Source organism: Dermacentor andersoni, chromosome 8, assembly GCF_023375885.2.
Source record: "Dermacentor andersoni chromosome 8, qqDerAnde1_hic_scaffold, whole genome shotgun sequence".
Lineage (NCBI taxonomy): Eukaryota > Metazoa > Arthropoda > Arachnida > Ixodida > Ixodidae > Dermacentor > Dermacentor andersoni.
The window spans coordinates 98,940,814-98,967,199 of record NC_092821.1 but is presented as its reverse complement, the minus strand read 5'-3'; the positions used below and the strand labels follow the sequence as shown (position 1 = coordinate 98,967,199).

The following is a 26,386-nucleotide window of genomic DNA, read 5'->3' as shown; positions in this document are numbered from 1 at the left end:
AAGCTGGATAGAAAAAGCAGATGATCACTAACCTTCCCCCCCCCTCCTAGGAAGCAGTGGTGGTGGACATACAAGCTAATGGGAAACCACTGATGACAAGTCCTTGTGGTGCAATGTTAGTACGACAACTATTTGCAAACAAGTTACAAATATATAAAACTTTATTTACACCAATATAAATGGGCAAGTCAGCGGATGCACAGTTACAAGAGAAAGTAAGTTTCAACACAAGAATTCACAGCGTCAATTTTAACTGTTTGCTCCAGTATTGATATTGTCACTACTGTACACAAAATATCGACCCCGCAATCTAAGTCATATTAAAAGAACGTATATATATATATATATATATATATATATATATATATATATATATATATATATAAAGAATATAAGAAGATATGCAGCAGATTAAAATACAGCCAAGGTAAAATTTGTAATCTAAAATGTGAATTGCTAAAAATAAAAATTATGATGTCCTGGTTATGTTCAAATCAATGCCTGCCTGAGAGATTCCGAAAGATATATTTTTTCAGCTTAGTATGCATAACTCGTACTTACTCCATGCCTTTTTATCTGCGACACTGTGCAAATTACATACGCATAATTCCGCAAATTGCTAGTTAAGTATTTACATAACTATATACACTTGCTGTGCCAGTTACATAAAAGCAACCTATCGCTCCAGAAGTACATGTTGCTGGGCTAGCCGGTTCATATTGCTGAGTAGACCGTAAATGATCGCTTTGCACAAACAAGGTAGGATGGAAGGGTATAAGGGGGGCAACATTCCTTTTTTGCACCAAGTGATCATAGTTATGGCCTACTCAGCAAGCCATCGCTCCCAAACACGATTAGAAAAAAATATAGAAGCATTTGCATGCAGGTGACATACACTGATACAATCCCCGATTGTCCACCTCCTGCACGACGCCAACTGAATAGAAGCTTTGTGGAAGAATCAGTGGCGCACAATGGGCTAGCCCTCATCCCTTCTGTGGAATACACAGCCAGCTCTCACTAGTGTTTGGCTGACACAAGCCCAAGCCTTCACAGCACTGCATAAAGCTGCTGAAGTGGAGCACAGGCAGTTTCAGAACCAGCAATACGGCAAAATTGGAGGCGCATAGCAGTGCGTTAATGTACTGCCGCAAAGGCAAGCCATTTCTGCTGCGATGTCTTGAGCTGGGGCCTGCCTCACCCACTGCCCCCACGTATCGCAAATGCCATTCAATCGAAGTACGCATGCTGGTCTGTCGCCAGAAAGAAACGGCAGATGCGCCCCGACACGACAGGGCCCACGCGGCGGGTCGACTGCAGCGCCCCCGCACCTCTTCGCACCTGCAGTTGGTGAAAAGATCAGCAATCACTGCGGCAAGCTTGAAGCTTGTCTGCAACACTTGGAACGACGGATGAGATACCAAATGAAACTGACAGTTGCCTTCAGTTTGCTTGTTGATCAAGTAGGTACCGACAACAAAGAAGCTAAAACAGAAGGCTGTAGTGACCAGACCAAGCACTACAGGGCCGCTGCTTGAAAGGACACTAGGAGCAACGTTAGGTTAGGTCGGACTAGTAAAGTACACTTCTGTAATGCCAGAAACATCAGTCTTACTGTGCGCGAGAGAAAGGGACTTTTATCAAAAGTTTAGCCTAAACTCCAATCTACCTACTACGTATTCGGCTCATTAAACACATTAGCGACACGGAATTCATCCCTCAAGGATACACGACAGGGCTGGTTTGTAGACATTCATGGCTTAAAGTGCAAATGGAACAGATGAGGCACCCGTCCCATCTCGGTATCCCTTGACTGTTCCGTTTGAACTTTAAGCCATGCACTTCTCTTCCACAGATTACGCTGTAATTAAACAATGCTTGCTGCTTAGAAATTTGCTAGCACATATATTCAGGCTCCACTGTACAAGAAATATCTTTTGAACCTGTGTTCCAACAGGTTCAGGGTTCATAAAGTAACAGTGCAGCTTCTCCTTTTCTTTATTTAGGCATGCATCTGTAAGTTGAGTAACCGGAGCACACTTTGTGCATATGCCAATTTGCTTCAGCCAGAGGGCATGATGGCAATAGCCTACCTGGATGTCTGCCAGCAGCGTTTCCCCTTCTGCACGATTCTTGCACGCTTGATATGCCTGGGAAAATGTGCATTCAATGACAACGTGGACACCATCCAAACTAACGTTCACAAATTCTCGTTTCTTCGTGTCGTCATCATCATCGCCAGCCCATTCTATGTCCACCGCAGGACGAAGGCCTGTACCAGCAATCTCCAATTACCTGTGTTTTGCACCAGCTGATTCCAACTTATGCCTGCAAATTTCCTAACCTTGTCACACCACCTAGCTCTCTGCTGTTCCTCTACTCCCATTTCCTTTAACTCGGTAACCGTTCTGCAAGTCTAATAGAACAAAGGGTTCTTTGTTCAATGCATTACATGGCCTGCTCAACTCCATTAGTTCCTCTCAATCACAACAACATTGGTTACACCAGTTTACTCTGCAATCCACACCACGATTATCCTATCATTTCATGTTACTCACGTCATTTTTCTTGTTCCATCCAGGGTGTCTAACAAGTAATTGACATTTCTAAATTCCTTGAGTTTTCCAGGTTTTCCCTGAACACCTTTGCAAAATTCCCTGAATGAGCCAGAACTTTGTTCTATGTCAAGACAGGCTGACACCATGTTGCCCGATGCTTTCACTTTCTAGTAAGCATGTTGGAACAAAAAAATGACATAATCCTGTTTGAATAGTAAGTGGTAATATCTATTTTATTTAAAAAGGAAACAGAAGGAAGGTGTTAGTAAAATGCACAGCGAAAAAAAATGGTGAAGCCCATTCCAAATTGAGTGGAACATTTTTAAAGACGAATGAAAAGGAGGTGCATGCATAAATATTTTTCAATATGAGCTATTTCTATCAACTGATAGCAAGCTCATCTGTATGAGGCCTGAACTTTGTCACAACTAGGATTCTCACTCAGCAGCTGAGAAGTCAACCTCAACTGTCCTGACATACTCTCAGCCCATACACAACATCTCAGTGTTGGGTTTCACTGCTTTAAATAGTTTATTTTGGTTTGGATGAGGGACACCTGCATCTCGGCATCAGCCAACACTTCTTTTTTTGAGCTCAAGCTCCTTCAAAGAGGCAGCAGCACGCTTCGTTTTCCGTAAATTCCTCAGTGCGTCCGTCCTTTCTGTTCTCATCCTCCTTCTGCCACGCTTTCACCCCATGGATCATTTGAAGCATCCTATTGGTCAGTTGTACAGTGAACGTCCGATTTTTCGGACTCCCTAGGGGCCGCAAAAACATCCGAAAAATCGGGCAGTCCGAAAAAAATGAATGCATGTCTTTAACTGCCCTTAAGGGCTAAAATTGCCACAGGTACGTCCGAAAAAGCTCTTAAGGCCTGCCAGTACACTTATTAGGCATATCGGTGCTCGTACTGTGACAGGACACGGGGGTGCACGCGTGTATAATTAAGGAATACATATTGTGTCCCGTGACGATTGCCCCTTCCCATGCTTGTTATGCTTCACCGCCTAACACTACTGTACAGAGGCGAAGCTAACTTTCGGAGACTGGCATTACGCAACGCGCTGTGCTCTGCGAGCTTCGAAGCCCATCGCGAGGATTACAAAGGCAGAGTCGGTGCCATTGCCGACAGTGGCGAATTCTTTCAATGAAAAACACGGCACCGCGCGGCAAGAAGCTTAATAGCGAACGTAGAAGCAGCTAGACCTAACGTTGTCAAGGTGGTGGCTACGGCTGCCAGCGGATCTGCGTGCGAGAATGCCGGTTCGAGGTGGCGAGATAATCAAAATGGCGGCGGTGATGGCTTTGATTAATGCCATTTTAGACCTGCAGTCAGGGCAATATACATTGACTATATGGAGTACGTGGTGGTGCCGCAAGGCCGTGCGAATTATCGGGCATGTCCGAAAAATCCGGCGTCTGGGAAATCGGTCGTTAACTACTCTGTAAATACATCGTGCCGATGATACGGCGTCAATCACAATTTGTTGCGATTCCTCTATTACAGGGGCCAGCATTAACACGACTTTCGTTCCCTTTCAATAAAGTTACAGCTAATTTTCCCTGATAGAAGCACAAATTCCCTGAGTTTTCCCTGGGTATTTCCAGACTATTCAAATTCCCTGAGAATTCCCGGTTTTCGCAGTTTTCCCGGTTGGTAGACACCCTGTCCATCACATGTTTCACTGCACTTAGCTTTTTCTCAAGCATTAATGCCAAATATGCCCTTGCCCCTGATGCCATTTTGTTATGGCGAGACCCACCTGCATGACCAAAGAGCCTAGGCAAGAGAGAGATGATAGCGTAAAGGAAGGGAGGTCAGCCAAAAGCAAAAACACGGTTGGCTACTTTAGAGCCTCAGGCGCAGCCCAGTGCATTGCCCTCTGGCGAAACATAGACAAGCAAACGACTCGCCACCTGCAGGAGGAGCTTGGGCCCCGGGTAGCGGCACACGATGGCCTCAGCCACGTCTCGGCTGACGCTGGCAAACTGCTCCAGCTGCGCCTGCCAGGTGCGCCGCAGGCTGTCGTGCTTGGACAGCGAGCCGGGGGCCAGGTGTTGCAGTGGACGACTCTGCTTGGCCTCCCTGGGCAGTATGGGACGCGAAGGGATGAGAACATGCAGGTGCCCCCCCCGTGTTTTGATACCTCGGGCACAAATTCTGAAACCCTTTGTTTTACTTGAACAACTTCCTAGCCTCATGCTAAGGACCTTTTGAGCCTCCTTTCTACAAAGTATTGATGAAGGAAGCAAGTTTATTCTGGAAGCTCCCTTCACCTGTCCTCACAAAAGCAGCACTTACTTAAGGTAAGCAATGCATACCTGCCAAACCAAGAACGTTAAAATTTGTAATATCCCAGAAAACAACCCCAAAAAGAAAGCAAGAAGGGGACAGTTATCGATGGAAGGTTATCGCATGTATCTAAGCATAATTCTTTTTTATTGCTGGGATAATAAATACAAGCCATTTCTACAGGAGTTTCAATTTTTCTCAGTATATCCGAAACTTCTTGAAAAGACAGGAAAAAAAACAGTCTTCCTCCCACTGGCATGCAAGCATGTATATCATGCTGTGTGAATTATTAACAGCACTTTAGCAAAACAGAAAACTGGGTGACTTGCCCTCTGTGCAACGAAACCCAGCTGAAAATTCCTATCTCAATCTCAAATGACACAGTTTGGACTTTTGTTGGTGTTATTGTTTTTTTGTGTAAGTGGCATTTTTTTTTTATGTTGCACAGCCCGTGTATATGCGCTCCTGGTTTTTATTTAAGCTCTAGGTTTCCTAATAAAAATTCAGTTGCAAGTCTAGCAATTATGTGCCTCCCTTTCTTCTCTTGTGCTTCATCTTCTCTTGCACTACAGTTCAAAACGGTTAACAGCACTTGTGAAGCATGGATGGAGGCCGGTGTCTCCTGCTGTGGACACTGCAACTGGTCTCTCACTTAATGAAGGGAGACGCCAGGAGCAATCCATAGCAGAAGGGAATCTATCAGCACCCAGAGTTCCAATTCAGTCTCTGTTCAAACTACTGGCTGAGCCAATTGCTTACTTTAGCTTTGATAACCTTACAACTGGCATACCGACCATGACATAGACCAGACCGAGGGTTCCCAAACTTTCTGGCCTGGGGGAACCCCACCTGGCTTCCCAGAGTCTCACAAAGCCCCTACCTACTTCTTTTTCCCACCAGTATGCTTATTCAGCCAAGAGCCTTAACATTGCTTCTGTGATGGCCTTTCTCGTGAAGTCTACAAAAGTGTGGATGTGGTGGTTTTAATTGTTAAATTGAAACTCTAATGTAAAAATCCACCGAATGGGGGATGGGGTCGGGTTCGTATGGGCCACTCGTGGAGCCCTAAGATGCCGTTCACGGAATCCCGTTTTTGGAACCGCTGACATAGGCAACAGCCAAAAAATTATGGGAAATAAGACACACTTGTGGAAATCTATGATATGCAATGCTTTCTTGCGTCATTTCAAGTAAATGCTGTGCAAAGAGATGCACGGTGCCTGCAAACCAATACAAATGTGGAGACCCTCTCCTCTGTTGAGCCTATCCAGCGGGATGACCTTTGTCCTTTGTAAATGTTGTTTGTCCTGTAATCACAGCTGTGTGCGAGACTCCCGGCTAAGACTACTGGGCAAGACGCCAACGCCAAACCTGGAGAAAGAGGCAAAGAAGCTTGGCACACATGGTACATCTGAGCAACTGTAATGTGACAGCATTATCAGAAATATCAGGATTGCATTGCCTGTAGAAATAGCCTGCATTACGATTCGTATTAAAAAACTTAAGGGGATACGTGCCCTGCACTGGCCCACTGAATTACCACTCTAGATTGCATCATCTCTGAAATCAGCCCAGTTTATATGGCGAGAAGACAAGCAAAGAGCAGCCAACCCATGCCAAACCACAGGGAGGTAGGTAAAGAAAACTGCACTTTTAAAAGAAACAGACACAAGGCTACAGCATAGGGACAGATGCCACTTTGTACCTGTGTGGCCGCTCAGCTAGAGCACGGGTGAACTTGGCCAGATATTCGGCCAGCTCCTCGGTGCTTTCCTTGGTGGCCACAGTCACACCACTGTCCAGCTGCAGCGGCACCAGCGTCTGCGCCGTCACAGGCAACCGAGGAATGTTAGAAACCACTCACTTTGCATACCAACTTTCTCAATGCCAAAACAAATATGAAAGACAACAAGAAAAGCAATGAGCAAGACAGGATGGATGATCAGAAAGAAAAGAAAGCCAAACACGGATGCCATGCCGCGCCATGATTTCCATCTAATGTGCCAATACACATGAAAACTGAAAGACGAAGGACAGAAAAACACATCATCCGTATCCATCCTTTCGTCTCTCAGCCCTAGTGTGCGAGTATGTGTGACGTACTTTGTTTCATACATAGCAGGCAATGGTACAAAGGCTAGAAGGTTTAGTCTCACTGCTTGCATTCACAACCAAAAATACAGTGTGTCACATATGAAACAAAAACAAAGGTGTGTGTTAGGTAATTCAAAGTAGCACTAGGTCTTGTCCATTTATGCCACGGACTATGACGTAATCATTACATGGAAGGTGTCACAGACCTGAACCTATCTATAAATCCAATGAGCAGCGGGATGTGTTTTTGTGACCAGCAGCCACAGCTGCATCAGCACTTGTGACCAAAAACACAGTACGCCACCTGGTGGAACAAGAAAGATGCACTAATAATAATTCATTTGACATAGCATTGCCTCCACAAGCTATAGTTGTAGTTATATGAAGTAGTTATTCCGTGAAAAGCACTGCAGATCAACAAAAGCAAGTACAATGAGAAACACACAATTGAGACTTCTATGACTGCGCTAGGTACTTGTATAGCCTCCGTAGCATTACCTGCTAAGTATGAAACAGAATACAGCCAGATGTGATAGATCACGAATTTGCCCCATCATTTGTTTTACCTGTGCTTCGCCTTTACTTCGCACCGTCTGTCCTGCCTCATAATATGTTGAGATTAGCCAGTTGGTAATTTGACTGATTTCGTGCAGCATGGACAACATACAGGCAACAAAAAATTACGACAAACAATAACGCTGTTCAGTTCTCGTGTTGCTTGTTGCTTTCCCCTTCCCATGTGTCGTCGCTGCCACGGGAAAATCATCTGTCCCATGACTTGCACCGTTTTGCCTCACCTTTGGCATCACCAACCAACTTGGCCAACTAATCCATAATAAGACATGCTGTTGCCAGAAGATTACTGGCACAATGTTCACAAAACTGTTTTATAGGCCCTGAAGTGCAAGCGTCCCTGGAACATGGCATAAAACCGAATCCTCATGTTTCCTTCTGTTTAGTTAACTTTCGAAGACCTTGTAAGATTCCAGCAAAGTTTTAGAAGATGGCCAATGCTGCTACACACAGCACTGGTCACTGGTTGTTTCACGCCTTTGAGGACAGACCAACGGGCTTGGCACATCAAACCAACACAGCGGCTAAGAGAAAAACAGTAGCAGAGGGCTCTAAATTAGCTTTGGACACCTTGAGTACTTGCACTTCCAGGTGCACTTAGTTTAAGCAAACAAACGTTCTTGCATTCTGCCCCAATCAAAATGCAGCCTCAGTAGTTGTGTTTCTAACCTGGGACATCGAGCTCAACGGCAGATCAACGGAGTAGCCACTGATCCACCATCGCAGAGCTTGACTTGGCTCTTTCAAAAGTCAAAGAAAAGAAGAAAGAGGAAACGTCAGAACAAAAAAAAAAAAATTTTTTTTTATTCATGGATATCCCTTGCACATTCACAATAATTTTTCATGCCAAGCAGCCCAGTTAGCCACAAATAAGTAAGTTTAGCCACCCCAGGAACAAGCACTCGTAGTGCTCTTGGCTGCATGGTGCCAGTTTCCCTTGCTTTACCTCCTGGATGTCCTTGCGGGAGAGGGGGACTCCGTCGTAGACTCCCGGCTTGCGCCTGCGAACTGCCTGCTGGGAGCCCAGCACCAGGGCACGGTACTCGGCATTTGCTCGACTCTTCTGCTGCCTGCAGTTGTAAAGCCAGGGGTGAACAGGAAAGCCAAAAATGAGGTTATGGGGTTTGAACGGCCCGAAACTGCCCAGTAGACTACGAGGAGCTCTGTAGTAGAGGACTCGGGATCGATTTTGACCAGGCAGTGTTCTTTATTGCACACCCAGAGCACAGCACATGAGTGCTTTTGTATATTGTTTTATTTGGAATGAGGCCACAACGACTATGACTCCAACCTGCGACCTTGTATTTAAGCAGCAGCGCGCCTTAGCCACTGAGCTACTGTGACAGTTGAAAAGGAAAACTGAACATGGGGCTAGTTAATAAAATCTCTAATGAATCATGGTGCCTGCTGTACCAAAGTGATACTAGGGCTATCATAAACTACATAGCAAATGCTCCACATCAATTTGAACCACCTGGCGTTCCTTGCCATGCATCTGACTCTAAGCACACGAGCATTTTTTTTTTCTGGCCCTTTGAAATGCGGCCAGTACAGCTGGGAATTGAGCCTGCAACCTTCTGCTCAGTTGGTAAAGTTGTGAAATACCGGCACACCGACAGAGAAAGTCAAGGACGTTAAAAGACGAGTGGTGGCACATGCACAATTGAAAGAATCATCATGGAAAGCGAACACTCACAAATAGACACAGTGTCATCAAAGAAAGTTCCATGCTTACGTAATGACACACATGCTGAAGGAAAGACAAGAAAGGCAATGAAATAATCAGCAGACTTCAGCAATTCCTCATGCTCTCAACTCAATTAATGAGACAGCAGCAGGTGACCGATAGTACTATTTACTCAAAAAACAACTACTGTTGATCCTAAATTATAATGAACATGGATCGAGTATAGCGTCATTGTATCTAAAATGTCCATTGCCAATATTATCAAGTAATCAATTACTGAATTTCGTTATAGACCTTGACAGGACTGACAAAATAGATCAAGTTGTCTGGCAGGTCAAATTAAAGAGTAAAAAAAAAAATCCCAGCCACACCACCGCTTCATTTGGCTGTATTTGCCCAACTCTAAAACGCACTTGAATCTAATGCACACTCAGTTTTTATGGGCTCAAATTATAAAATTAATGTAGAAATCATATTAGAGCTCCTATGACCTTGAGATACAAATGACATTAGACCTTCTAGACAAAGTGTGAGTCTATCACATCCCCAATTTTTTCAACGAGAGACATGTAGCATGCTTTTGATTTTGGCAATGAGAAAAAGATTAAACTAGTAATGAGGTTGAGTAAAGGCAAGCACAGAGCTCACAAGGTGAGTGCTAGAGCTGGCGACTTACTTGAAGTACTTCTCGAGGCCGTAGACGACGTAGGTGAGCTGCCTGTTTGGGTAGACTTCACTGATGCTCATCATGTGCTCACTAAGAGACGTCTGGGTCCTCGCTGAAGAGTCCTGCGACGCACATCATTGTGGGCATGTTTTACAAGGAAGGTAATGTTACTCTTGTTTGATTCAATCAATACCTGCCTTCAACAAACCCATTTGAAATGTCCTAAACCGTTTGTTCAAAAGAGCCCTAAATGAGTGCTCACTAAATCAGATAAGAGCAACAGCGGATCGTAATTGACAGATGGATGTCATGTGACACACTGGACTAGTATATAGTATGCTGGCAATCACTCTGCCTGACCATGATGTTTACGTATGAGTGAGCTATGAAGAGATCCACCAGGTTGAGTGAGCTGGGGAGTGAGCAAGTGACTGTATGTATCAGTGTATCAGTAAGCAAAGCAGAAGCATGTGAATAGAGAGTGATTTAGTTGACATGCAAATAGAAAGGTGAGTGTGCAAATGGGTGGGCAAATGAATAGGTAAGTGAATGCACGAGTGAGTGACAGCAACCAAGTGAATGGATGGGTGGGTGAGCCAATTATATTGGTTAACACCGAGCAAGCCAGTGGGTAGTAAATGGTAAAATCAGTTAATCAAGCAAACAAGTGACAGTGGGGGGCCGGCGGGGAAGTGGGTCAGTGAGACGATCAGTAAGTGAGAAGGGTGGGCAAGTGAATGACAAGTGCATTGTCAGTTGGTGCAAAAGTATTTAGTTGCACAGCCACACACACTGTCAAGTGATGTCACACACTGCTGACTTTGTAGTTCAGAAATGAAAATCTATGGAGTCGAATGACTCACACATGCATGTAGCACTCGCACGACAAACAATGCATAGCGTCAGTCTAACAGTTATCACTAGGAACTGAAAGTTCATTTTCTGCACTGTATGGGAGTAGAGCAACGTTGTGCAAACCTAGAGCCAACAAAAAGTATTGAGTGTGCACCGAGGGCAGCACAATGCGAGGAATTAGAGCAATGTCTTAACCACTGCATGCATGAAAGGAATTAACATAGAAAAGTTTGCTTCTCGAACTTTTTTTTTCTGCCAAAAAGATCTACCATACAAGATTGACCTACTATGCAGTCAAACCGCAATCCTTTAGGCCTTTTACTTTTTCAAAGGATCTAAATATCCTTATCTTACTGCTGTTAAGCACGTGAGTGCCTTCAAGTGTGCTACAGATGGCTGGTATGGCACCTGCCTGCCTCTGGGATGCAACCAGGTGCAGGAATTGGTCCCAGGGAAGCACAACCATGACGTCTCTCTCTTCCATCTGTTCCCTGGACAACAAGCAGTCGTCCTGCAGAAGAACAAAACACAGTGGGCTATACAGTACACCAAGAGCTTTGCCACCACACCACACCTTACACACAGTTGGGGGACAATCTGTGCAGTATGCTGGCGGTATTTTTATTTTAGGTGTTTTGTGCGCTATGTGTCTGCCTGTCGCGAAAATGTGTCACTCTGCTCGTACAGTACATATGTGAATTGGTTCATATGTGTGACACCTTATAATAACTGTGTCTTATTTTGCAACATAAATGTATGAAACTTACTTTTACATCGAATAGCACGATGCATAACCTAATCTGTCTTTCATATGTGATGCGCTATTTTTTCGGTTGCAAACGCAAACGGTGAGAAGACTCTCTCCAGCCTTTGTAGTGTTGCCTGCTATGCATAAAACAGAGTAGAAAGAGAGTACAGACATGTGAATAAGCACAAAGTCACAACAGAAGTTAGGCAAGAAGTACTCGAAAATGCAGCACAGGGGCCATACAGTCGACTTTCCTTTATCGACCCTGATGGGACCGGCGAAACTGATCGAATTATCCGGCGGGTCTAATTAAACAAAATGCAGAAAAAGAATGACAAAATCGCCGATTCATTTGGTATTTTCCCCGATTCTAACACGCCCCCGAATCAAACGTACGGCCGTTTTCTATGTGTACAAAGTAGGGAATTAACATACAAATAACACAAAAGCTCCTAAACAAAGCAGAAATTTAACACGCGCCCGATTTTTAGCAAGAAAAATAGGCAATAGTCTCTCAAATGTGTAATACAATGGAGGGCGGTTTCTTAAAGTCAGCTTCGCCGCAATACATTCGTGTTATGCTGTAAAGCATACAAACGCCGCGAAGGCGATTTTGACATCGTGTCCGATTGCACTGCGCAAGTAATTTTCGCCCCAATTTTACTGAAAAAAAAGAAAGGTGACACGTGTTAGAATCAGGTAAATACCGTAATGGGTCGTTGTGGGCTACGGTAATTGCTTGAAAATTTTCCTAGGGCAGGCTGAAAATAGGCTTTCGACAGGAGATGACGTATGTTCAATGCATCCACTCTCCTCTAAGCTCCGCCGAAACAGATGCTTCCAATAAAGGGGCCACTGTTGGGCTTCACCATAGGGGTCAGGTGCGTGCTGACTGGTCAAGTTCGATTTATCCGGCGAAGGGAAATTTTAGGACCGAATTAACGAAAGTTTCAGCCTATATAAATGCGTGGACGCTGGCTGGGATTGAAATAACCGAAAGAACGAATTAACCGTAGTCAAAATAACGGGAGTATTGTGTATTTTGTAAAGAGTTTATTGCTACGATCCTATTCATCTTTTTTTATTATTATTTTCTGGTCCACTGAGTGGCCAGTCCCGGTGATAGTGAGGGTACAGCTTCGTGCGAACCAATGAAAAAAGGACACAAGCAATGAAAATGAAAACAGTGCTAAATAGAGCCCCCGAGCCTCGATCAAGCAATCATCTGCTCTACCACAGTCTCTTCTCTCTGCTTTGACTACCGCCACTTCGTAAACACTTCCACATCAGATACCTCATTGAGGGAGAGTGCGGTGCGCCTCCAGCAGACGGCACGCTCCACGGGCAGCGTCTGGATTTCAGCACGGATCTCCGCCTGCTCAAGAGTCTCGTGCAGCAGCTGCAGGGACGCCTCGTCGTCCAGAAGCCGGCAGTCCAGCACCACTGTCACGTACTGCATGACACATTATTGCTATTGTTATTATACCAAACCCTCATTACGATGAAGCAAATAGATCAGGAAATGGACTTCGTTCTAAGCAGTAATTTGTTAAATGTGCAGAGCCCCTAAACGAGGCTTAGTAATGTGTATATTGAAACAAAGCCACACTAAATAGTGGCGAAATGACAGAGGTTAAATAGTGAAGCATGCGAGCAGCTGCCTCGTCTGTCGGTTATCATTGCATAATGCATTTAATAGTCCCAAAAAGCTGACCCTACGTGGCAAAGACATTAATAAATTAACATCAGCTGGTCCCAAAGGAACCGAGGCCCCAGTGTGCGTCTTCTTGGTAAGCATGGGCCTCCTGGCCGCCATGCTTTTTCCAACTTTTGTAATCAAGTGGTCCACTCCTCCAAAGTGCTTTGAGGTAACCTGCCAAGTTGATATAAAAAGAATGCACAAGTTCATTGTGTATGCTGCACTGAGAGGTCTCACATGAATTTCCAGTCTCACTTCATACTAAGTGGAGTCTAGTGCCGCTGCAAATAGAATAATTAATTCCAAAATGCATGCACTTTGGTAGGGGCTACAGAAAACTTTGAATAAAGTAATAGTTCAAATAGAACAATTTTATACAATGAGGGGTTATCGTTATCATTATTAACATTTAGCGGTTGGTGAATATTCAAAGTTTCGAATACGAATTTAATATTATGCACGGACTATTCATGGTTCCTCAGAGTTGGTTCAGAGTTGAAGACACGTTATCTGCCATCTACCATGGCTGCACAGAGGCATGAGCATGCAACAGCAGTGAAGGCAGAAATTCAGGAAGAGCATATTACAGAAACGGAACTAGATGAAGCAGACACCTCAGAGGCAGAAATTACGGAAGCTGTGTAAGCAACGAATCAGAGAATGGCAATGCACATCATGGGTTGGCACTACTTAGCAAAAGCAGCGGTCACACGTAGAAGGAGGGGCTTTAGACAGACATTGAACAGATGCACATAATAGCATCCATCTTCACCCCTGTTCCTGTATATGTTGCGCAACTCCAAGCCACAAAGAGACAGTGCCGACCACTCGCCTTCATGCAGTGTCCCGGCTTGGTGGCACGCCCCATTTCGGTGGCCATGGCCTTACGCTGCTTCTCGAGCTCCTTGGCAGCACGGCGGGCTTCCCGCTCCTCAGGTGTGATGCGCACGCGCTTAGCCTTCAGCTGGGTGTATGCCGGTGCCACCACATTCTCTTCATCTACCTGCACGAAAGGCGCTGCACCGGTCAGGTTCATACGTGCTGACCTGCAGTTTTTAAAATTCACAACGACATCCTGGGGGAGAGAGAGCGAGTTACAGTATACAACATCTTTTTTTTTTAAGCACGCCTGGTGAGCACACCTTCTCTGAAATACATGTGCACTCTCCCAACTTGAGAGGCAGCGCACAAGCTGCTGCGAACTTAGAACAGCACGAACTGACAACAACACAGTTCTTTTTTTAATCTCAGTGACTTCTGGAGTGACTTAGTTTCTGGTCCAAAACTTATCAGAATAAACTTGCTCGAATCAGATGCCTCTCCGACTTCTTTCACAGTCAAAAGACTTCCAAGGGTATGGTCAGAGACGAATATTGGAAGTCTCCGACCAAAACCGACGACCAAAGTTTTTCTTCATGACCTGAATTTATTTTTCGTAAAACTTAATGAACCATATCATAAAATTGTAGAACAAGCCCAAATTCGTAAACTTTACAAAACATTCAGAAGAGTCGGTATGTATGCAAGTTTGAAATGAACAGGCCACTGAAGGAGAATGAAGGCTATATTTTTTGTGCAGTTTGCATGACACATTTTTGTTTTTTCAAGACTGTAACCTTGGTCACAAAGCTATATGACAGGATCTTTTTTTTAATAAACAGTAAAGGTTGACATTAAATTGAGCTAGACTGACTGATTACAGTCCTCACAGTCAAGAGACATCTTAGTTACTGAGTAAAGTTGTTGCTGGGGGCAGCAGATCACTGAAGAACACAAAGGAAAGCATCACAGATGACACAAGTGCAGTTGCTGCATCGTCTATTCCTGCAACATCACACACAGAGATCACAGAGCAACACTGCGACACTTCTGATCGAATGAGCAGACACACAGGTGGTCTAATAGAGAACAGACATGCATACCGTGAGGATCTTGACTACAGGAAAAGCCAAGGGCCACGATACAAGACACATGAACTTTTGAAGGTTTCCACATTTAGGTACATTTTCTAGAGCATGCAACAGGGAGAGGGAGTTATTCTTCTGTAAGAATGGCAATTGTGTGACATGGACTCCTCAATGTTAGCGATGATGTCTAATAGAACGCATCAGTGACTTGGAACTGTATTGTATAAGCCGCATAAGTTCAAACCCAAACAAACAGAAGGCTACTATGCTGTGTTATTGCATTTCCAGTTTCACCTGCATTTGTAGTGGAGGCTTAATCTGAACTCCAGAATGTGCATTTTGGTGCACATCACGCTTAAGAAGACTGGCTACAAAACGAGTGCACATGGCAATCCCTTGTATCTACACAGAACAGGTGTCCTAATGAGTGTTTTAATGTTCGCATTTCAATTTACGCTGTTGGTACCAGTCTTGGCCGCAGCAAAAGAAAAGAAAGAAGAAGAAAAAAACACTTACATGTGTAACTGTGTCTGGCGCAGTCACTGCGGGGTCAGGCTGACCATTCAAGCTCGGAGGACGAGCGGTCACCCCTGATTCTACACAAGCACTGATTACATGTCCCACATCTGGAAGCCCACCTTCATCCTCACTGTCTGAAATTCTGTGCACCATGGTCCGTTTCAGTGGGCTTGTCTTCATATTCTGTGGGCTCATTTTCACATCCTGTGGGCTTGTCTTCATGTCTTGTGAGCTTGTCTTGATATCCTGTGGGCTAGTCTTCATATTTAGTAGACTAGAAAGGACAAAGGCACAATAAAGAAGAATGCAGAATACAGATGCCATAACGTATTTTTGCAGTGAAGGAAAAACAAAAAAAGGGTGCAGGGGGAGAAAATTCACAAGACATTTAGCACCTACACATGATCAAGAGCAAAAAGGTGTTTTATGTTGCAGCTGCTGTTATGATGCAAACTGCAGAAGAACGAAAAGACGAGATGAGCGAGTTGGTATGGATCCAATTTCTTGAAAAATTCAGCATGCACAAGTGACGAGAGCACTAGAGGAAAGAACAGTGGTTGTCAAGCTATCTTTCAGGACACATGAATTTTGTTTGCTCACAAAAATCAACTTGCACATGAAATAACAGAAGTGCTTTATATCAAAAGATCTGAGAGGTGGGTTAGCCAACCACCACTGGCCCTGCTTGACTAAGAAGTTGAATTTTTGAATGCTTGAACTCACGTTTATCGCCTCTCATCTGCACATGCTGAGATGCATTTGTTGCTTGTTGCTACTTTTTGCCTTTTTAATTTTTGTAATTCCCCCTATTCATTTGCAATTTTTAAAAATAAAAAATGTAGTTGCGAGTCAGCACTTCTGTTTTGTGTGTTCCTTCTATTTGTACTCTAATTGCTTGCGAGTGCTGAATTTCTCAAGAAGAGCAATCAGACTTTCATATATGTGGTAGTCCGTGGTTCAGCGTTGATGAAGTCTTTCGCAGCACTAGAAGTAGCGGCAGAATCATTGTGATGCTGTTTTGATGACACTTTCAACCATGGCACAGCAAGAAACTTAGTGGAATCATGACGAAATCAGCTGCGTGAGAGCAAGATGACGCTCTTTCTCTCTCTCTCTCTCTACTCTTCTGCCAATGCAGCGCGCAAATGTGGCATCACCTGACAGCTTCGAAGTGAAAAAAAATCCTCTGCCGTTCTGCCCAGCCAGTTCCATTTGGCCATCAGCTAGGATTATGTCAACACCAGATTGATTCAAGTCACCACAAGAGGTCGCCAGCGAACTACAATGAAAAGTGTTCCAAACTAGTGGCTACTCGCAAATGGTAGAGTCGAACCTCGTCAAAACGAATTTACGCCCAACACAAAAATAACTTCATGATATCCGATATTCATAATGGTATATTTGTCACATGCTGACATTGGCAATAAACATTATGGAGTTGCTCACTATATCCAATAATTCCTTATATCTGTGTTTGTTATTTCGAGGTTAGACTGTACTACAGTACTGTTCTTCCTGTGGCGCCCCTAAGTGTGTCATAGCTGCAGCGTGGCAAAAGGGATAGAGAGTAGTGGTGGTCAGTGCCGGTGGCACAGCAAGGCTGCTTTCCTCCCTACTCATTAGACAATAATTTTGTGCAGGGCCTGGCAGAGAAAGTTTTCCATTACCAACAGTCAGTGCGATGGTCCGGGTAAGCACCGAATGCAGCAGCTGTTCACTTAAAAGACTGCAAGGCCCTTTCACTAACTTCTGAAGCAATCTCTTCCAAATAGCTTGAGCATGCAATTTGAAATTTGGCAGTTGTGGATGCCACCGAGCTTGACATCGCACTACTGACATGTTGTCTTTCTTCTTAAAACTGATAGTGGTTTGTGAGAAACAATCTTCTAAGTGTAAATATTTTTATACAACATGCAGTCATTCACTGCATTCTTCTCCACCTTTTTTGCCACCATTCATTATTCAGACTTCTCTGACTGGCCAAAAAAAACCAGGGGCATGATGTTAGCTAACTGGAGCCACGTATGCACCTCAGATGAACATCGCAGCATCTTACGATGATCATGATTTACAATGGCTTCCCTTTTGTGTTGGGGTGGTGACAAATAGTCACCACCCCGACACACACAGTCACACAGACAAATAGTCTGTGTGAGCTATTCCGTCATCAACATGAGCCTATTCTTATGCCCACTGCAGAATGAAGGCATCTCCCCACAATCTCCAATTACCCGTCTTTCGCTACCTAACTTGTGCCTGCAAATTTTGTAATTTCAAAACAACACTTAATTCTCAGTCGTTCTCAACTGCGCTTCCCCTCCTTTGGCACCCATTCTGCAACTCTAATGGATCACCGGTTATTCACCTGATGCATGGCCAGTCCAGCTAAATTTTGTGCTCTTAATGCCAACTAGAATATCGCCACCACCGTTTGCTCTGTAATCCACACCACTCTCTCTTAAAGAGTCCCTAAAAAAGTGTGAACAAGTTGTGTAGGTGCGTGAGGTTCAGCTACAGTAAAACCTTCACACCACAATTTAAGTGAAGCATCTCATATTAAGAGCGACTACAAAATATGGGTGACTACGAGTTAACCTCCTTCCCAACCATGCTTTTCTTTTTCAACTCGTTCGCCGAATGACTGGGGCTAAGCGAACCTTCACTGGCGCTGCGTCATGATCTGACGTCATGTCGTCTACTTCCAGTGCCTTGGAGCCAGCACACAAAGCCTCTCCAACCTCTCCGCTAGCCACCTGGTCATCGATCCCCAGAGAGAGCTATCCAAGCAGCGTGCGTTGCGAGCGTTCTGTCGCAGTGCCCAATTACTGCACGAGCACGGAATTGTGGAACTAATCTTCTGGAGTGAAGTGACGGCCACAAACACGTAGATCCTGGTGCCAACCGGATAACGACAGCCCGATGCACTGCAGCCACTCTGCTCACCTGTTGCCTTGCATAAGGACACGATGTCGCAGCTTGACATGTCGCCGATCGGCAGATTTTCAGCCCACAACGCAACAAGGGTGATTTGTGGTGCTCGCAAAAAGAAAGGTCGAGACCAACACTGACCACGTAGCTCACGTCAACACAGAGCATGTGGTAACACAAGCGGACAAAACTTGCTGTGTGCCAAAAGTGCTTGAGTGTAATGATTAACTGTCGTTGTGTACTCTGTTTCTGTTACCTCTTTTTGATCGAAACAAGTTAACCAATATTCCAACTTAACAAACAACATATCTTCCCTATAAAATTGGAAAAATTAACATGAAGCAACCTGGGTAGCCACTTGGATAGCTTGCCCAACTGACATCACGTGGTTGAAAAGTCAGGGGAGCGGCATGCATTAAGCAGAGCATTTTAATATGTCACTTAATTATCAGAAGGACCTACCCTAATGACTCAGCACATTTCTACAACATAGTCAAAATAATTTCAGGGTCTTTTTAATGTTATTTCAAACATTTTTTGTTCCATCACCTGTTGCGCAGTCCTTAACTTCTTAAGCTTCTCTGCTAACCTCCAAATTTTTGTCCTACATGTTAGTACCGGTAGAATGAAATGATTGCACGTTGTTTGTTTCAAGGAAAATGGTAAGCTCCCTGTCATGATTTGGTAATCACTGCTGTATGCACACCAACCCATTTTTATTCTGTAGATTTCCTTCTCATGATCAAGGTCCCTTGTGAGCAATTTGCCTAGATAGACATACTCTTGCGCAGATTCTAGAGGCTGACTACCAGTCATAAATTCTTGTTCTATAGGCAGGCCATTGAACATTACCTTTGTCCTCTGCATATTGTTACGGGATTAAAAACAGTCAGACGCGTATTTACAGAATATTTACAATAATTATATCAATCTTTTACATCAATTTACATCATTTACAATCAATTTACAATATCAATCTTCAAACCAGCTCTTGCACTTTCTCAGCTAATGTCCTCAATCATTTGTTGCAATTTAGCTCCATTGTTGCTGAACAGGACAATGTCATCTGCAAATTGTAGGGCACCAAGATATTTGCCATTGATCCTCACACATATTCCTTGCCAGTCTAATGGCTTGAGTACTTCTATCTAAGCATGAACTCAATAACATTAAAGAAATTGAGTCTCCCTGTCTGATCCCTGTGTTGATTTTTGTTTTTCTGATTTTGTTGTCAATAATGAGGATAGGTGTGGAGCCTTCATAAGTATTTGCTAGGATATTCACGTATGCTTGCTGTGTTCCTCAATTACGCAATGCCTGCATGACTGCTGGTATCTCTACAGAATCAAATGCCTTTTTGTAATCTATGAAAACCATGTAGATAGGTTGGTCGTACTCCACAGATTTTTCAATTACTTGAATGATGGCATGAGCCACTTAGCTGTTACAGTGTCGCAAGCTAGCACTCTTTTTCAGAACAGCTTGAAAAATTCTGGGGTTTTTACGTGCTAAAAAAAAAACACGACTTGATTACAAGGCATGCCATAGTGGTGGACTCCGGATTAACTTGAACCACCTGGGGATCTTTAATGTGGCTCCAGTCCACAGGACACCGGCGTTTTTGCATTGTGCCCCCATTGAAATGTGGCCGCCGCGGCCGGGATTCGATCCAACGACCTCGTGCTTAGCAGCACAGCACCATAGCCACTAAGCCACCGCGGCGGTTAGCTTGAAAAGGCACGATGTGAAGAAGGAAAGCACAAAATCATGCTGTCTTGTCTTTTCCTTCTTCCCGTCTTTTTGCGCTATTCCAAAAATGAACACCAACACATCCAACCTTCAATCTGCTTGAGTACTCTGCAAATCTCTGCTTTATCTTGTCAGGTTACCCATGCTTGTAATGACCTCAGCCTCATCTCTACCCCACTTCAGGATGGTGAAGAGCTGGGTTAGTTGGTATATATTCTTTCCTGCTTCTTTTTTTTTCACCAATATTCAAATCGTCACTTCCTGATCTCGACCACTGGTCGGATAATGCTCCCAGCAGCTTTGAACCCCTGTGCAACATTATATGTTACAGTGCCCTTGTTTACAAATACACATTTCTTATATACCATTTCTGCTAGTGTTTACAATTCATGCTTGAAGGATAGAACAGGATGCTGCTCCACCTTTCAAACATGAACCAGTACCAACCTGCCCATTTTAATGTTTTACTCAGTGTTCACTAATTGAAAACATAATGTATCAGGCATTGAGAGTCTCTCAAGAGCATTCAGTTAATCAAGCTAATCAGCATTGTTACCACCAGTTGCTTGACAGATTATAAAAGAGTTTGACAGGCCAGCTTAACAATGCTGATTCCTGGATGCTGGACTGTGCATGATGTATGTTTCTCAGTCACCAAGTTTAAGACTGAAAAAAATCGGGTATACTTGCAGTTGAATGCCCTTATTCAACTTATATACAGTTAAACCTTCATATAACGAACTTCATTATAACAAAATCCTCTATATAACAAAGTATTTCACTTTTCATAACCTCTTGTCCATAGAACACCATGTAATTAGAACCTCAATATAACGAAGTGTGTTTGCACGTGATTCAATATAGCGCAATTTCACTTCCGCAGCAAAGGAATGCCGAGACAATGGAAAATTACACGAATGCAGATGGTCAAATAATTGAATTACAAGCAGCTGCTTGCAAACGCACCTCAGATCGCGTGCGGTGCAACAAGAGCGACTGCCACAGTGAAGCCGCATCATGTTCCGCATAGGAGGGGGAAATAATGAGAGAAAGCAGGGATATAAAGTCTAAGTGTGATAAGATCCTATTGTGCCCCGCACACTTTGTGCTTTAGGTGTGAGTGAAAGTGTACGAGGGTGACTAAGAAAGATGGTGGCTTCACACACGAGTGCCGCCTCCACGCACAAGCAAAGGGAAACGGGGGCAGGGGGGAGCTTGCGGTAACATGATAAAGGCACGCATGAGGGGTGAGGAGGGGGGTAAGCTGGCGCATATCTCGGCCATGGCTGCGCGTGGCTGTAAGCGCGGCTGAGTGCATACGGAGCTGCGCACCCTGCTTTAGAGGTAATCTGCCACGTGTGAAAGGAGTGGGCATGCCGAGACGCCATCGTGGCATCATGTAAGCTGTCTTCCAGCGCATTTAGTATTGAAGGTTGCATAATCTAGAGTTTCAGTGACACGTTGAAGCGAGAGGCAGACAAAGCATTGGCTCCGCACTGCCGGTGCTTTTCCTGATGGCGTCATCCCATTGCAGGCGACGCTATCAGCCGCGAGGGCGGAGTGCATGCAGCAAAAGCATGGCTGGCTTTGCTTAATTCGTACCACCTATGCGAAGATATCGTCGACGTGGTATGAAACCGCATCATTTGTCGCCGGCTCCCAAATTCATCAAAACTATTTGTTTTCTCATTCAAATTTGCTTCTTTCGATTGCCCGACAATTGAGAAAATTCTGTGGCCCCTTTCCATGGAAGAAAAATAGGTCGGAGACTGTACTTACTTGCATAAAAGGTTGAATCTCAATACAATTAAATTTCGGTATAACAAAGCAAATTGCAGATTTTACCTACTTCGTTATATCGAGGTTTAACTGTATTAGTTTACCTGACTTCTTTCTCTTAACAAAATAAATATCAAAGATGAAAGGTCATATCATGGCCGTGTCTACCTCTGACTAGCCATGACACACCAACTGGAGCACACTCCTTAGGGACAATCTCTAACAGTCTCACCATGACTGCCAGACATATCTACGACATTATGTACCTCTCAAAAAGAGCTGTACCGTAACAGAAACAAAGCAAATTTGCTAACACATTCCAATGCATGGCTGCTTCAGACACGGCAACATTATTGTTGTAGCAGACCTTCTAAGTTTGGTCTTTTTAATAAGTTATCACAAGCAGCTCACCCTGATAAAGGTCTAATTTGTGTAACGGACAGAGATTAAGCCACTGTAAAACATGGCATCTAGCAATTCAAACAAGACAGACGCTCTCGACTAAAAGGGTGGTAGTCTCTTGTTGTTGTCGCATTAATGGTCGTAGTCCACACACATCTGGGCCCTTCAGTCCTTCGCAGAGTAGCATGCAGGCACTTACATATATGCCGGCAGAATTATCTGCATTTCTTTAAAGAGCTTTCTCTCTCTCTCTCTTGGAGGCCAAAAGAATTGAAAATGTGCACAGGCTTTTAAAAGGATGGCCTGACCCCTTCAATGTCAAACATTTCAGAGTGGATGCCACTAAGCAGTAATTCTTACCTGTAGACAATTAGGGGTCCTGGATTAAAAGCAAACTTCAACAAAATTTCATTGGGGCTTAATTTGTTATGAATGAGTGGTGTAAATTAGTTCAGTGAAAATCCATAAGGCAGAGGAAGATTCACGAAACGGCAAAGTTGTCACCCACCAGTCTCCCTACAATCTGCAAGCCATTTGGTTAGCTCACGTCAAATCACAGTTTATCTCAAATAAATTTTTTGACAGATCTTGTTTGCTGGTCAATCTAACCACATCGTGCTTGTTAGAAGACCAAGCAACATGTGGTACAGCTTTCAATAGAGATATGAAACATACAATTACGGTTCAAAATTGTACAATTTCAAAGTAACATATTCTAACACACAAAGAATAAATACTATGTTTTCCAGTCACGCAAGAATCCCAAGAGAAAATCACATATTACAATAAACAGTTGAATACCACTTCCTCACATGTTTCATTATTTTACCTTTCGAATTTTGTATCATACAGTGTTTCATCAAGTTCATTAGAAATATCAGGGACATAATAATTTCTTGTTTTCTTTCCATAGTTTGTTAACACCCTTGCCTTAAAATATATTTCTGTTTTTCGTAACACAACATCTTTTTTTATCAACACATTAAAAGAATTTCAATAATAATAGCGTGTTACAACCACACACTTAAATGGTGGGGCGACTTCCCCGAAAAGGCAATGGCCCAGAGTTCGAACCCAAAATGAATTTTTCTTCATTTGCAAAGCCTTCTTTCTAAAAACTAACATGCACTTTCTTTATACTTTGCGGCTACCATCATGCGGATCACAATTTTTTTCGTTTCCTAAATGAGTAGTATACACAAAGTAACCTCGTCCTGTGTTCCTCCCTTGTCCACGTTTAATTCGCGCTGTTTTTTCACAGATGAATTTGTACCAACTAGCTCGCATTCATACACCTTTTAAATAGCCTTAGCAATGCCACAGGGCTGGTAATCACCTGATTTCATAATTAACAGCCTTTAAACAGTATCTTAGCAGATAATGCAGGCTCCAAGTGATAAGCGCACGCATATGACAGATTCCAGATCAACACACACACGCTGATCTCACTGTCGCACCTGAATGCATGGGCCAGGCCTGTGGGCCAGTCCAAGCCAGACCCTGGTTTTCAACATTCTATGCTCTGCATCATTTTTATCTAGCATTGTTTGTTCAAGTTTCAGCTCTTTACGGTGCATCCACTCATATTTCTAACTTGAAATTTAGCGCAGAGGCTGCTTTGTGTCAGCAAATATCAGAAACTAGATTTTTTATGCTGTTCAAAATTTCATTGCAGTTGGCCTTTAAGATGAAATGGAGTAGATGCCACTTTTGTTAATATGGCACTCAAAGCTGAACTGGGTGAGAATTTAGGCAAGTTGCACGCATACTTTAACCACACAAAGCAAGATTATCTGTTGTGCCTGTTCCATGCTTTTCTGTTTTTCCTTGGCACATATTTTGTTAGAAGTAGAACCTTATTGTTGTATATGTCCAATTCACTTCTGTTCTATCTATAGCAAGTTTATATTCAACAGCCTGTTTATGTCCCATCTGACCCTTCATTTTTGCTTGCAGTGCTCGCCCTTATAACTCAAACCTCAGTATAACGGATTACTGGATATAACAAAGCCAGTCCATAGCTTTTCTAGCCTATATTAGTGTGTAACAAATATATGCTTATAACAAACATATGCTTATCACAAATATTTGCTTATAACAAATATTGGATATAACAATGGTATCTTTGTGAAGGATGTAACTTCGTTATAACGAGGTTCAATTGTAAGTCATAATTTATACCTCCCTGTTTCCCGTTCCTTATTTAGAATTAATGTAGATGCCAACCTGCTGCTGGGTTGTTGTGGCTGCAGCCTAGCCGACAACGGTGCCAACTCCTCATCATCGCTGTCCCACAGGCTGCCACGATGGGCCTCACATTCAGAGGTGCTGCTCCTGCCACTGTTCACACTGCAAGTGTGAAAAAGCAAGAGGAAAGAACTTTACCCCAACAGCGCATTCAAACGAATGCAGCACGAAACAGCATACCTTGCCATGGGAGCTCGGTGGCTACCGTATTCTACTGCCAAACACAGGTTAATGGGTTTGACACCCAGTAACAATGGCCGTGTTTCCAAGCAGGCAAAAAGCAGAAATGCTGACATATTGTTGTCAAAGACACTAGAGCAAGGAAATATGAGAATGCAGAGTTTATAAAGAAACTCGGAAGCGACACACACACATGAAAAAAAGGAATATACATGGCATTGTTCTAACATCTTAAACGTGCACCTTGAAAAGCGTCCATGATAAAATCCATGATATCAAAACCAACCACTCTGTCACAATACACCTCACGTATGGAATCTTGCCTTCCGTCAGCGCAATCATGCAGTTGGCTCGCACTCAGGTTACATGACTGATGAATGTTTAGTGCCTAGTCGATACTTAGTGATGAACATTCATTGTCGTCATTCATACTGGGCCTTTCTCCAAATGAATTCATTCTGACTTTCCCAGCTCGTGGTTGTTCTACAGGGCAATGTTACGCTCTGTTCGTGAAGACGAAAAAAAAAATTGGACAGAAATCATTGGTGGACAGTTGTCGAAGCCAAGCACTAAAGCAACTAAGGACAGGCGTTTCACAGACGAGGTCGCACAAGAAAGAAGCTTTTATAAATCTAAATATCGTACAAAGAGCTCTGAACATAATCCAAGATTACAGACTGCAATAGTATGTTGCGAAGCTATCAACTATAGCGTTCTCTTTAGTGCTGCCATTCCTTCCTTTAAACTAAACATACTCTTGCTACCAACATAAGCGGCACTGGAGCAGCGTTCAATCATGTTTTGCCTGGTCTGCGTTAGTCGTGGGAAATCGCACGACAGTATTCATCGTAGCTTATTACGTAGCAACAAGTGCAGCCTTGAGAGGCAAAGTTCAGTTACAACCACGGATACTCTCCAGCCTGTCTGCACACTAAAGGAGCGTTTGGCACAGGCGTGCGCACTTTGCCGTTGATATTCCACATGTTTTCAAGAGAAACCACCTCGTTTGAGCCGGTGCCTCAGCAGGAGTCGACGTCATCGTCACCGTGCCCTTGCTGCCGCGTTCTTCTGATGGTGACTTTTGCTGGGATTTCGATGGTGCGGCGTCGACCAGCTGATCGTCGCAGTCGTTTTCTTCGACATCACTGCACAAATCCACAAACGGCACTGCGCCGCCAGTCCGCGAAATGTCGCGCGCTGGCGTGGTAGGAGCCTCGCACGAGCCGCAGTTGACTTCGTCATCACCGTCCGAGTCAAGAATTATGCACGCAGCGGCCATAGTTTTATTAATAGCCTAAATTTTGGTCACTGATCACGCACTTTCATCGGGTGCGCGTGAAACCAACTTAATCCAAGCAGCCCGCCATTACCGACCTTGGGATGGTAGACAGAAACGGCAAAGGCGCACAAAAGAAAAAAAGTTTTTAGTAATACTTTATGCTCTAATAAAGCAATATCTAATTATAATACTAATACAGCGTATGTTTATTGTTTATTTTTA

The 26,386-nt window shown here is 43.7% G+C and overlaps 1 protein-coding gene across 2 annotated transcripts; it reads right to left on the bottom strand.

The window, feature by feature from the left end:
* Window positions 1-411: 411 nt before the first annotated feature.
* mms4 (Methyl methanesulfonate sensitivity 4) lies at window positions 412-26,344 on the bottom strand. 2 transcript variants are annotated; one of them, XM_050176893.3, is made up of 12 exons: window positions 25,887-26,344; window positions 24,685-24,807; window positions 15,598-15,874; window positions 14,007-14,177; window positions 12,770-12,928; window positions 11,140-11,238; window positions 9,882-9,994; window positions 8,465-8,588; window positions 6,557-6,672; window positions 4,476-4,644; window positions 2,094-2,150; window positions 412-1,341 (listed from the first exon to the last, which is right to left on the bottom strand). In XM_050176893.3, the coding sequence occupies exons 1-12, from the start codon at window positions 26,162-26,164 to the stop codon at window positions 1,231-1,233; spliced, it is 1,797 nt and encodes a 598-aa protein (XP_050032850.3). In that variant the 5' UTR covers window positions 26,165-26,344; the 3' UTR covers window positions 412-1,230. The 2 variants fall into 2 exon arrangements, with proteins under 2 accessions (XP_050032850.3, XP_072145934.1); XM_072289833.1 differs by lacking the exon at window positions 412-1,341 and having other exon boundaries at window positions 1,836-2,150.
* Between the last annotated feature and the right edge of the window lie 42 nt (window positions 26,345-26,386).

Coding starts and splice junctions, on each gene's coding strand:
- mms4 (XM_072289833.1), bottom strand. CDS start 26,164: ATGGCCGCTGCGTGCATAATTCTTGACTCGGACGGTGATGACGAAGTC. Junction 12,929..14,006: donor AGCCGGGACACTGCATGAAG/GCGAGTGGTCGG, acceptor TGTGTCATGCAG/TACGTGACAGTGGTGCTGGA. Junction 8,589..9,881: donor GGCCTCGAGAAGTACTTCAA/GTAAGTCGCCAG, acceptor TTACAACTGCAG/GCAGCAGAAGAGTCGAGCAA.